General features: G+C 36.0%; 1 protein-coding gene across 1 annotated transcript; it reads left to right on the forward strand.

The window, feature by feature from the left end:
* The first annotated feature begins 7720 nt into the window (after positions 1-7720).
* Positions 7721-10073, forward strand: LOC142537574 (uncharacterized). The gene is made up of 3 exons (XM_075643080.1): positions 7721-8372; positions 8482-8664; positions 9697-10073. The coding sequence occupies exons 1-3, from the start codon at positions 7721-7723 to the stop codon at positions 10071-10073; spliced, it is 1212 nt and encodes a 403-aa protein (XP_075499195.1).
* The last annotated feature ends 4423 nt before the right edge of the window (positions 10074-14496 follow it).

A 14496-nucleotide genomic window follows, 5' to 3' on the forward strand; every position in this document is an offset into this window, starting at 1 on the left:
TTGACAGTAAAAAACAATGCAGTTTAAATTAATCAAACTTATCCAAAAATCATACATGAACATAAACGAGTAAAAATCGTTAACGTATGAAAATATTCATCTCCTCTCAAATCTCCTAATCAAAGTGCGGAAACATGCGGTCCTCTGGTAGTGTCACCGCACCAGGTAGTTCGTCACCTCCAGTCTCCTCATTGTTTAGCTCACCTGCATCACACACGCCTAGTGAGTCTAAAGACTCAACACACCTGTATCAGAAATAACAAGTACATATACATGGCACACAGCAGTGAAAAATATCATGTTCAACATATCTTTCATGAACTTAAAAGTATAACATAAATGTGTCGTGTAAAATCATCTCGTGTCATGTCATGTCATCTCATATCATCATGTACGTGTCAAAACAGCTCATCGTGTCATCATAAACTTAAACATTTTCTTTTAATTGAATTCAGTTCATTAGTTGTGACTTTCGTATCAGCTCTATCGATGGATCCATCCATAAACCGTGATACCCGGCGGCAGGGGACATCAGCGACAGCATTACCCGCCCAATGAGCCCGGGCCTCAGTTCATCATATTTCATGTCATCGTATACATATAAATCGTCAGTCACAATCAATTCCTATCCTTCAAAAATATCATCATTGTCATTACTTAATAAAACATGCATATGCGTAACTTTTCCTTTAAACCAAGCATGCAACGTATTTATCATAATTGCGTAAAGATCGTGAAAATGATGCATGAACATTTAAAATATCATATATTTGTGCTCAGGACGTTGCCAGGACCAAAACCTCACCCCGGGTGCAAAATGACCATTTCTGCCCCTGGAAACCCGAAAATTACCGTTTTGCCCCTAGACGTAAAATTTCACGTTTTTGACATTTTCTTAATTCCATTGACTCTAACATGTCCCAAATAATTATTTAAGCCTACATGAACTTTCTCATATTTTTATTTGGCTTAAATCGATGACTTTTAAATTAATTTTTAAATATAACATATTAATGCATTTTAATCACGAATTAAACCAAAAATTATCATAAAATTTCCAAATTAAAATCTTAGACTTCTAATAATTATTTGAGCTTTAATATAATTTTTCATAATTTTATTAAGCTTAAATCTAGGTGTTTCAATTAATTATTTAATTAACATTTCGTGCGTCGATTAAATCACGAATAAATCCAAAACTCATTATTTTGATCCGAAACTTACCAAACTCTTAAAAATATCCCAAAACATATTTAAAATCATTCTTGGACGTAAACTCGAGCCCAAAACCAAACTTAATCGATTCGTTTTAAAACTTGGACCGGGGTCTCAGTTTTAACCCGAATCGACTCGAAACTTAACCAAAATTTTCCCAACTTAAAATATGACTTAAACCTTCTCCACCAGCCTTAAAACAAACAATTCCCGACCCCTCATGACTCATGAAACAAACCCAAATGTTGCTGAAAATTTCAAACACACTAGCTTCAAATCCTAACCCAACAAGGCTCGACTATTTCCTTCCTATCTCGACTCCGGGCTGGATTGGCCCTGGTCTAAACCATCCTAGGACCAAGACCAGCTCACGGACCTCCCCTTGGACCGACCCAACCACGCCCGAAGCCCCAAACTCGCGGACGTGTGCCACAGCTCAAACCACTCCACCTTCGAACCACCCGAGACCAACCGTGCACTAACCCCGTCGAACCACTTAAGGGTCAAGACCAGCAACTTACAGCATTCACCCAGCCCCGTCACAGACCCAAAAGGGTTGGCTCCTTGGCTGGGATCGAGCCACACATGATTGGAAGCACTAAACTCTCGGTCTACCCACAATACAAGTCCTACTCGATCACACCTCCACTAGCTGCCCTTCCACGCGACCGAGCCCTTATTCCAGCTCTTAAATCTTCTAACTCATGGCATGATCTGTCCTCTAACAACCAAAACAAACAGCCCCTTGCAAGCATACATGAAAAACGTGAAGGATGCAAAGATTTGCGAAAAAATCATACTAACCGATCTATGCTCTGAAAAATCTTGCATGGACCGAATGTTAAACACATGACGCTCACAAAACAGCATGTATATGATGTGAGTGATGCAAAAACGGTGGTAAATGGCATGCCTGATGTTTCTTTGTGAACGAAAATTGCAAGGAGACACACGGCCGAATCGAGAATGGAGGCACCGAATTTGTTGTGCTGCAAATCACGAAGGAGGTGGCCAATTGGAGGGGGTGGGCGGCTGAGTGGAGTGATTAGGTTTAGTGGGAATGTTTAGGTTTAGGTTAAGGAGTGGGTTAGTGCACTTAACCCAAAAGACTTAAAAATATGCCCATTAAATCTAAACCCACTCCCGAAAAATATTTCGTATTGAAAAGATTTTGAAAATATTAGCCGAACCCTCAAAGAGTTCCCTGATTCGATAAAATTTGCGTACCTATAAAAATAAAATCTTGCGGGTAAAAATACCCAGAAAAATCTCATTTTTAAAAAATACACTTAAAAGTGCTTTAAATTAATTTATAAAAATAAATCGTGTTGTTAAAATAATTTTCCTGAAAATTATCCGGTCTCCGTTCCACGTTCGAGCGTGAAATGCGTCTAGAAACCCTAATGCATGAACTCCTAAAATTTCATGAATTAAATTCTATCATGCATGAATTATTCATAAAATGCATAAAATAATTAAACACAAATTAATAAAATAAACATGCATTTAATCCTTTAAAAGAATTTAATAAAATACCATAGAAATTTAATAATTTGCATGCACGTGGTTCACGTGGACTTTCAGATTTTCGGGACGTTACAAAAAGTCGGACCTAAATATGAGACAACACAGATGGATGGACCTTCTTAAAGATTATGATTGTGAGATTAAGTATCATCCTGGAAAATTGAACGTAATTGATGATGCACTCAGTCGAAAAGTTCAAGATGTCGTTTTGACTTCCGTTCGAATTTCACAAGTGCATGAAGATATTTATACATCAGGATGGAGTTTCGTTATTAATGATGAGCGTGTCACCGTTACTGCAGTACAGATTGAGCCCGAATTAATTTCTCGAATTAAGGATGCACAAAAAAACTGATGCCCAGATTCTGAAATCCAGGCAGTTGGTCCTTGATGGTCACAAATCAATATTCGAAATAGCTGAAGACGATTCTCTACTATTGAACGATCGCCTAGTTGTTCCAGAAAAATCAGATTTTCAATTAGAACTTTTGAAGGAAGCCCATTGCAGCCGTTACAGTATCCATCCAGGAGGAAAGAAAATGTATGCATGTTTGAGACTCCAGGTTTGGTGGAAGAAAATGGAGAAAGACATATTTGAATTCGTGTCTAGATGTCTCACATGTCAACAAGTCAAACCTGAGAGGAAGAAACCCGGAGGACTCCTACGAAGTCTCGAAAATCCCAAATGGAATTGGGAGCATATTGCAATGGATTTCGTTACTCATTTACCTCATTCTTCAAGAGGATGCGATTCTATATGGGTTGTAGTGGATCGCCTATCAAAATCTGCACATTTATTCCTTACGAGCGGACATACACTTATAGCAAAATGGCTCGTCTCTATATTGACAACATAATGAGACTTCATGGAATTCCTGTCACCATTGTTTCTGATAGAGACCCAAGATTTACTTCAAAATTTTGGGGAAGTTTTCAAGAAGCATTAGGTTCAAGATTGGCTATTAGTACTGCATATTACCAACAGATTGACGGCCAGTCTGAACGAACTATTCAAACTTTGGAAGATTTGCTTCGCGTTGTTATTATGGATTTTCATGTTGGATGGCAAGATGCTATATCACTTGTAGAATTCTCATACAATAACAGTTTCAAACGTAGTACTGGAATGACATCATTTGAAGCCTTATATGGAAGAAAATGTAGATCACCATTATTTTGGGATGAGATAGGTGAAAAGCAACTGACTGGGCCAGAACTGATACATGAAATGAATGATAAAATCAATTTGATCAAAAAACGAATAAAATCTGCTCAAGACCGACAAGCTAGTTATGCGGATAGGCGACGAAGGCTGCTTGAATTCAATAAAGGAGATTGGGTATTCCTAAAAATTTCACCATTCAGAGGAACGGTTCGATTCGTCATGAAAAGAAAATTATCACGGCGCTACATTGGTCCATATGAAATTCTAGAACGTGTGGGAAGTTTGGCATATCGGTTGGCATTACCACTAGCATTATCAAAAATTTATAATGTGTTTCATGTTTCCACGCTACGAAAGTACGAACCAGATCCAAATCATGTTGTGCCGCCAGACGAAGTTGAATTAGACCCAACACTAGCATATGTCGAGCAACCAATTTGTATTTTGGATCAGAAAGAAAAAATTTTGCGCAACAAAAAAATTCACCTAGTACGTGTTCAACGGTCTTGTCATGGAGTAGTTGGGAATTAGAGAGTAGAATGCGCCAGTTATATCCTTAGTTGTTCAACTAGGTATGAATTTTATTGTTATTTATTGCAAATACAAAGTCATAACATTATTACCATTTCGATTTCGGAACGAAATCTAATTAAGGGGATATGAGTGTAAGAACCTGAAAATAATCAAAAGAATTATTCTAAAATTTAAATATAGTTGTGTACCCGAAAATAATCAAAAGAATTATTCTAAAATTTAAATATAGTTGTGTGTATATATATATGTGTGTGTGTGTGCGTATTTTATAATGCATATAGTAACCCAACAAATAAGGAAGAGACAAAATGTACATATATATATACGTATATAATAACCCTACAAATGAGGAAGTGGCAAAATATAAAAATATAATAAAATAAATTGAGAAGATCAATCAGATGAAAATATGATCTCAAAATTTTACTAGATTTAGTAACGATTTTACCCACACCAATTTATGATTGTATCCTACAGCAAGTTGGCCATCGGCTGAGTATAAAAGGGAGGGGATAGAAAAAAAAAGAATCAAAACAAAACCATCTTAAGTAATAATAAAATTTAAACTTAATAAATCAACTTTTCATACCCATCTCTTCAGGGCCTTCTCGTAAGGTAAATATTGCATGTCCCTTGTTACTATGTTTTCCTTGGTTGATCATATTTTATCTGTAATGTATGAGCATATAATTAATTTATTGCTTCAGAGAGTGTATTCTAAATCCCAACTCCTGCTAGTTTTTTTTTTTCAAATGTCTAAATTTTTTTTAAAAAATATATATATATAACAATAATTAGATTTTAATATTGTACACTGTTATAAATAAGTTAACTAATAATACCGTGAAAATGTTTGGAATTCTTGAATTTAAGATGTTTTCTATAAAGTTATCATTGCACTATGGTGAAATAAATATATACCTTGATGGAGCATCAAGAAAAATAATATGAATAAAATTATTGGCTACTCTTGAATGCTATAAGTTTATGATCCAACCTTACAATGTTTTGGTAAGGAGATGACTTGGGTACGAGGGGTTTAGGAGAATGAACTTAAAATTTATTAAATATAAATTTCAGTACCTTGTACACCATACTAAATGGATAATAAATTTTAAGTAACATAATTTGAACTCATTTTTTTTCATGGACGTCCACACCTCTACTAAGTTCTTTTGTATAAATTAACATTTTCATAATTTTAGTAAATACGTTTTGACTGGGTTTGATTAATTATGGTTATTAGAGTTCTTGTGTTTAACTTTTTCAGACCTTCAATTAGTAAGAATTTTATGATGCAATATTACAATTTAATAATCTGGATAAGATGTTTCATACTTTTAGAGGACCCTAAAAACGAATGAAATGATCAAATAAAGCTTCTACATAATCTATGGTGGGAGAAAGTGAGATAATACAGAACTTCAAAATTTATAGTAGAAAAAAATAATAAATAAAAATACACATGGTTTACTGAATAGACAAATAATTCATAGATGTTATGTTATTTCCCAGCTTGATCTCCTGTATATTTCATCTTGTCTTCGTTCGTGAAAATAAAAGGTATGTTATTATCGGGTAACATACAACATGTATTTGTAAAGTTTGATATTTCTTGAACGCGAATTACATGACATTAAATTGTTTACGTGGATTATTTGTGACATTACATAACATCGATGCACTAAAACAAAAATATTTTACACACACATATTTTCTATATATGTAGCATCGATGCATGACATGACATTGCATTGCATATTGTGCCTCGATTCCAGTGTTTACTTCTTTTGATATTGTGTTTGGATTCGAGGAGATTGTCGGGATGGTACGAAGGTGCGACTATCCCGAGAGATGTTGTAGGCCGTAAGGCGCAGTACGTCTGTAGTCCTTGGCGAGATGACCGGCAAACGGTAGTAGACTGGGGGAGGAATGGTCGCTACAGCAGTGTAACCGAGCCTTGCATGTTGCTTGAGCTGTTATGCGCTGCATTTACTGATTGTGCAGCTTCTGCTATCCTGATTTCCCGTGCATGTGTATATACCATTATCATGCATTGCATCCATGTATCACTCGTTACAATTTATTTTGTTTTTATCTCGGTATTTTCATATTGGGCTATTGCTTACCCCTCAGGGGCGATTATCTTCTGTGTGTGGTTGATAATCAGGGCAACGTGGCATCCATCGTACTTTTGAGTGAGGAGCCGTATGAGGGAAACACTTATACTATCATGTTCATAGATGGAGCATTAGCACTAGTAGAGGATATCTTTTACGATTGCCCTGGGTTGATGTTTGTGATGGGGACAGACCCCAGTTTATCATACTTCTCAGTAAGGGTGACATGGTCTGTATACGTGCCGATTCAGACGCTGTGAGGGAGGAGCTGAAATAAAGATTCATAAATAATTATATATAATTATGCTCGGTATATTTTGTTACGTAATATTTATTTGAGCACTAATATGTAAAATGGTATGATGTTGAACTAATCCGGGATTATATGCGTTTTGGTTAAAGACAAATATTAAAAATATAAATATTTATATGAATTTAGTAAACATGTAATTGTGGTGTCTCAACAATAATTATATGTATTATACTTTTACATTATATAATACTGAATATCTTTTGAAACGAATTTTTTGGGCCCGCGTCGACATTAAATTTTAAATTCCCATTCTCCGATGTAGAGTTAAAACGGTAATTAAATAAATTAATTCATGATAATTACCGTTGAGAGTCAAGGGACCCACACTTAGTGGTATCAGAGCAATAAACTGAGAAATTGCTCAAAGTATCGGACCATAGCTAGAGATGCTCCATAGTATGTGGTCACATGAGAGTTACGTGAAACTTAATTAATTGCATATGTGCTCTTATAATTTTATGTGTGTGCATTTATATAGTAACATTGATACTATTTCTTTGTGTATATATTTGTTTATTTGGCCTTTATAGATGGCTACAATAGGACGAGGAAGTGGACGCGGTCGTGGTCATCCTAGGATACATATATAAACTCCTTTGACAGAAGAAAATCAAGTGGAGCAGGTTGTTGATCAATTTGTACAAATCACGTGGATGAGATTGTTTCAAGATTCCAAAAACTACGTCCCACAAAATTCTTTGGTACTGAGGATGCTGAAAAATCCGTATCATGGCTTAAAGATATTGAGTACCTATTCAGTTTAATGGAGTATACTAATAATCAAAAGTATAAGCTTCATTATACCAACTGAAGGATCGTGCGAGAGATTGGTGGGAAGCCGCCAAGATGGGACTTGATGAACAAGGAATCGAGGTAAGTTGGACTGTCTTCAAAACTTTCACTGAACAATTTTCTCCACCATCTTACTATACCGAAAAAGAGAATGAGTACAACAGCCTACGACAAGGGAATATGTCTGTAGCTGAATATGCCTCTACTTTTACTGTAATGCTAAAATATGCACCACATGTAGCAGCAAACCCAAAGGCAAAATATAATCATTTCGTGAATGGACTAAACAACAACATTTATACTTATGTGGTGTCTAAACTACCTACTGGATTTGCGGAGGCAGTCGAAAGAGAAAAGAATGTAGAAGCTAGACTTAAGAAGGGAAGCGCTTTGTTTGTTCCTACATGTAACAGATTAACCACCCACCAAAATTTGAAAGCTAAAGGAAAGATGTTTAAGAAATCTGGATCAGTTTCTTCTAGTTCTATTGGTTATCGTCAACAGGGTGAATCTCAAATAACTACTTATTATGGTCCCTACTGTAACCGTTGTGGAGGTAGGCATTTTAGTGAACAATGTGTTGGTGTTTATGGCTCTTGTCGAGAATGTGGTCAGGAAGGTCATTATGCAAGGGTTTGCCCATCCAAGAAGAATGGTCCACAACCTGTCCGAGGAGGATTTCGTGGAGGATCTAGTACTGGTAGAGGTACTGTTCCTGCTAAATTTTTTTTAGCAGTCATATGGGCCACCACAACAAGCCTCGGGAATTCGTAATTTCTCAAACCAACCCCAAGCTCGTGTTTTTGCACTCACAGAAGATCAAGCTCAGGAAGCACCAGGAAGTGTCAGAGCAGGTAATTGTTATCTATCTGGTTATCCTGCACGAGTATTATTTGACACCGGTGCATCCCATTCATTCATTTCAAAATCATTCATTACATCACATTCTTTGACTCCTGTTGTACTACCTACATCAATTTCTGTTGCTACTCCGATGGGTAAGATCATCATGTCTACTCGAATGATACTGGATTACGTGTTGAATTGTGAAGATAATGAACTGCATTTGAACCTTATTGTTCTACCGATGCAAGATTTTGATTGTATCGTGGGAATGGATACACTGACAATATACCGTGCCACCATTGATTGTTTCCATCGGGATAGTCCGTTTTCGTCCTAACTCTGGACAAAATGGAATTTCTATGGTAAAGGCTCACGTGCTGAAATTCCCCTGATATCATCCTTGGAAATGTTTCATTTATTATTACAAGGGAATGAAGGATACCTTGTGTATGCTGTCCACACCGAGAAATCAGAATCAACATTGTCTGAAATCCCAGTGGGTGAATGAATTTCAAAATATTTTCCCGATGAAATACATGGATTTCCTCCGCCCATAGAAATAGAATTCTCGATAGAATTAATTTCTGGAACAATTCCTATTTCTAAAGCATCATACCAAATGGCCCCATTAGAATTAAAAAAATTGAAGGAACAAACTGGATAAAGGCTACATTAGACCTAGTGTATCACCATGGGGAGCCCCAGTGTTGTTCGTACGCAAGAAAGATGGTTCGATGTGGTTGTGCATTGATTATCGACAACTGAATCAAGCTACTATAAAGAACAAGTACCCATTGCCTCGAATTGATGACTTATTTGATCAACTTCATGGTACTGCTATTTATTCAAAGATCGATTTGCGTTCCGGTTATCATCAATTGCGAATTCGAGCCGAAAATATACCAAAGACATCATTTCGGACAAGATACGGTCATTTTGAATTTTTGGTAATGCTGTTTGGTGTTACAAATGCTCCAGCAGTATTCATGGATTTAATGAATTGCGTATTAAAGGATGTTCTTGACCAATTTGTTATCGTTTTTATTGATGATATTTTGGTATATTCAAAATCTGAAGAGGAACACGCTGAACACTTGAGGATTGTCCTACAAATACTTCGCAAGGACAACTTTATACTAAATTGTCAAAATGTGATTTTTGGCTAGATCGTGTGGTGTTCTTAGGTCATGTCATATCACGTTTTGGCATCTCGGTTGATCCAAGCAAAGTAGAAGCCATGATTAATTGGTCTAGACCAACAAACGTTCCTGAAATTCGAAGATTCGTGGATTTAGCAGGTTATTATCGTCGATTCATCGAAGGATTCTCAAAAATCGCTAAACCAATTACCCGCCTAACACAGAAAAATGTAAAATTCATTTGGTCTGATGAATGTGAATCAAGTTTTCTCGAGTTGAAAAAGAGATTGACCACTGCACCAGTTCTTACTCTTCCATCTGGTTCGGGTGGTTTCATTGTTTGCACGGATGCATCATTAAAGGGCTTAGGTTGTGTTTTGATGAAACACAGAAATTTATTTCCTACGCTTCTCGGCAACTAAAACCCCACGAGAGCAAGTAACCAGTTCATGATCTAGAATTAGCCGCCCATTGTTTGCCCTAAAAATTTGGCGTCACTATTTATATGGAGAAAAGTTTGTAATCCTATCCGATCATAAAAACCTGAAGTATTTATTCTCTCAGTTGGACCTGAATATGAGACAACGCAGATGGATGGACCTTCTTAAAGATTATGATTGTGAGATTCAGTATAATCCTGGAAAAGTGAACGTAACTGCTGATGCACTCAGTCGAAAAGTTCAAGATGTTGTTTCGACTTCCGTTCGAATTTCACAAGTGCATTAAGATATTTATACATCAGGATGGAGTTTCCTTATTAATGATGAGCGTGTCACCGTTACTGCAGTACAGATTGAGCCCGAATTAATTTCTCGAATTAAGGATGCACAAAAAAAACTTATGCCCAGATTTTGAAATCCAGTTAGTTGGTCCTTGATGGTCACAAATCAAGATTCGAAATAGCTGAAGACGATTCTCTACTATTGAACGACCGTCTAGTTGTTCCAGAAAAATCAAATTTTCAATTTGAACTTTTGAAGGAGGCCCATTGCAGTCGTTACAGTATCCATCCAGGAGGAAAGAAAATGTATGCATGTTTGAGACTCTAGTTTTGGTGGAAGAGAATGAAGAAAGACATATTTGAATTAATGTCTAGATGTCTCACATGTCAACAAGTCAAAGCTGAGAGGAAGAAACCCGGAGGACTTCTACGAAGTCTCGAAATTGCCAAATGGAATTAGGAGCATATTGCAATGGATTTTGTTATTCATTTACCTCGTCTTCAAGAGGATGCGATTCTATATGGGTTGTAGTGGATCGCCTATCAAAATCTGCACATTTTATTCCGTACGAGCGGACATACACATATAGCAAAATGGCTCGTCTCTCTATTGAAAATATTATGAGACTTCATGGAATTCCTGTCAACATTGTTTCTGATAAAGACGCAAGATTTACTTCGAAATTTTGGGGAAGTTTTCAAGAAGCATTAGGTTCAAGATTGGCTATGAGTACTGCATATCACCCACAGACTGACGGCCAGTCTGAACGACTATTCAAACTCTGGAAGATATGCTTCGCGTTGTTATTATGGATTTTCATGTTGGATGGCAAGATTTTATAATCACTTGTAGAATTCTCATACAATAACAGTTTCAAACGTAGTACTGGAATGACATCATTTGAAGCATTATATGGAAGAAAATGTAGATCACCATTATTTTGGGATGAGATAGGTGAAAAGCAACTCACTGGGCCAGAATTGATACATGAAATGAATGATAAAATCCATTTGATCAAAACCGAATGAAATCTGCTCAAGACCGACAAGCTAGTTATGCGGATCGGCGACGAAGGCCGCTTGAATTCAATAAACGAGATTGGGTATTCCTAAAAATTTCACCATTCAGAGGAACGGTTCGATTCGGCATGAAAGGAAAATTATCACTGCGCTACATTGGTCCATACAAAATTCTAGTACGTGTGGGAAGTTTGGCATATCGGTTGGCATTACCACCAGCATTATCGAAAATTCGTAATGTGTTTCATGTTTCCATGCAATGGAAATATAAACCAGATCCAAAATCATGTTTGCCGCCAGACGAAGTTGAATTAGACCCAACACTAGCATATGTCGAGCAACCAATTTGTATTTGGATCAGAAAGAAAAAATTTTGCGCAACAAAACAATTCACCTAGTACGTGTTCAACGCTCTTGTCATGGAGTAGAAGAGTCTACTTGGGAATTAGAGAGTAGAATGCGCCAGTTATATCCTCAGTTGTTCAACTAGGTATGAATTTTATTGTTATTTATTACAAATACAAAATCATAACATTATTACCATTTCGATTTCGGGACGAAATCTAATTAAGGGGAGATGAGTGTAAGAACTGAAAATAATCAAAAGAATTATTCTAAAATTTAAATATAGTTGTGTACCCGAAAATAATCAAAAAAATTATTCTAAAATTTAAATATAGTTGTGTGTATATATATGTGTGTGTGTGTGTGTTTGTTTGTGTATTTTATAATGCATATAGTAACCCAACAAAAAAGGAAGAGACAAAATGTACATATATATATATATATATATAATAACCCTACAAATGAGGAAGAGGCAAAATATATAAATATAATAAAATAGATTGAGAAGATGAATGAGATGAAAATATCATCTCAAAATTTTACTAGATTTAGTAAGGATTTTACCCACACCAATTCAGGATTGCATCCTACAACTTTAAATCTTTTGCTTATCTGAGTAATCATGATCTTGTAACTGGTTTGCCCAAAATGGATTTCTCTAAAGATAAAATTAGTTCAGCATGTCAGTTTGGTAAACAAGTAAGATCTTTTTTTAAAAACAAGGGTTGTAAATCTTCTTCCCGATGCTTAGAACTGTTACATATGGATCTATTTGGTCCTATACCAGTCATGAGCTTAGGGGGAATGAAATACACCTTGGTGGTTGTAGATGACTTTTCAAGATTTACTTGGGTTATATTTCTCAAATCCAAAGACCAAATTGCTGCACAACTGATCAATCTCTTTAAAAGAATACTAAATGAAAAATCAGTTGGAATTTATAGAATCAGGCCTGATCGAGGAACTGAATTCATCAATCAAATTGTTTCAAAATTTTTAGAAAGCACTGGAATTAAGCATGAGCTCTTAGCAGCTAGAAGCCCTCAGCAAAATGGTATAGCTGAGAGAAGAAATCGGACCCTTAAAGAAGCTACTAGAACAATGCTTGCTGCTTCTGGTATTTCTCAAAGGTTTTGGGCTGAAGCAGTAAACACTGCATGTTATACTCAGAAAAGATCAATGATTAATAAAAATCATGTAAAAATACCATATGAGATCTGGTATGGAAGAAAAAGTGTGGTTTCTTATTTCAAGATATTTGGCTGTAGATGTTTTATACTCGATAATGGTAAAAATCATTTAAAAGCTTTTGATGCTAAATCTGCAGAGGAAATATTTCTTGGATATTCTTCAGTTAGCAAAGCATATAGAGTCTTCAATAAAAATTCGTTAAATGTTGAAGAATCTATCCATGTTGTTTTTGATGAAACTATATTAACTAATAAGCAAACTGATCCAGTTGAGCTAGTTGATAGATTTACAGATATCAGTTTGGAGGATGATAATGAAGAAGAAAATCATATCAATCGAAACATCCTTCAAACACCTGAACCAGAAGTGTTGGATCAACCAGTGGAACAGGAAGTTGCTCCTGATAATAAGTTGGTAGAGCAAACAGATAATATTCAGTTGCCAACTGATACAGCTCCAACTGAAACTGAAAACATTCAGTTGCCAACAGAAGCAGTTGCTGATACAGAAGCAGCAAACACTGAACTCAGATGGAAGAAATCACGTCCACCAGAATTGGTGATAGGTGATCCATCTGACTCGGTAAGAACAAGAAATCAAATGCTTAACTTGTTTATTCATTCTGCTTTTGTTTACCAACTGGAACCAAAGAAAACTGATGAAGCTCTTGCTGATCCTAACTGAATAAATGCTATGAAAGAGGAGCTAAATCAGTTTACCCATAACAATGTCTGGAACCTAGTTCCAAGACCAATTTCAAAAACTATTATATGTACAAAATCGGTGTACAGGAACAAACTGAACGAAGATGTTTCAGTTGTGCGCAACAAAGCAAGGCTAGTAGCACAAAGATACAGGCAAGAAGAAGGAATTGATTACGATGAAACATATGCACCTGTTGAAAGACTGGAAGCTATCAGATTATTCCTTGCCTGTGCATCATTCAAGAATTTTAAAGTCTACCAGATGGATGTAAAGAGTGCATTCTTGAATGGTCAGTTGCAAGAAGAAGTTTATGTTGAACAACCTCTAGGTTTTATCAATCACTCTTTTCCTGATCATGTCTATTATTTGAACAAAGCTTTATATGGTCTTAAACAAGCTCTAAGAGCTTGGTATGAGACACTTTCAAAATTCTTAACTGATCATGATTTTATCGTTGGATCAGTTGATAAGACATTGTTCAAATTCTCTTAGAATAATCATATTTTACTTGTTCAAGTTTATGTTGATGACATCATATTTGGGTAAACTAACCCCAAATTATGCAAGAAATTTGCTAAGATGATGCATGACAAATTTGAAATGAGCATGATGGGTGAACTGACATTTTTCCTTGGACTGCAAGTGAAGCAACTGGAGACTGGCATTTTTATCAGTCAAACTAAATACACGAGGGAGTTGCTCAAGAAATTTGGCATGGAATCATGTTCAGCTGCAAGTACTCCCATTAGTTCAACAGTAAAACTGGACACTGATCAAGGGAGAATATCAGTTGAGACGACACTCTACAGAGGTTTAATAGGTTCATTATTGTACCTAACTGCCAGTCGTCCTGATATTGTATT

Source organism: Primulina tabacum, chromosome 2 (assembly GCF_025594145.1).
Source record: "Primulina tabacum isolate GXHZ01 chromosome 2, ASM2559414v2, whole genome shotgun sequence".
NCBI classification, from domain to species: Eukaryota; Viridiplantae; Streptophyta; class Magnoliopsida; order Lamiales; family Gesneriaceae; genus Primulina; species Primulina tabacum.

Coding starts and splice junctions, on each gene's coding strand:
- LOC142537574 (XM_075643080.1), top strand. CDS start 7,721: ATGGGACTTGATGAACAAGGAATCGAGGTAAGTTGGACTGTCTTCAAA. Junction 8,373..8,481: donor AGGATCTAGTACTGGTAGAG/GTACTGTTCCTG, acceptor TTGCACTCACAG/AAGATCAAGCTCAGGAAGCA. Junction 8,665..9,696: donor TTCTGTTGCTACTCCGATGG/GTAAGATCATCA, acceptor TGGTGTTCTTAG/GTCATGTCATATCACGTTTT.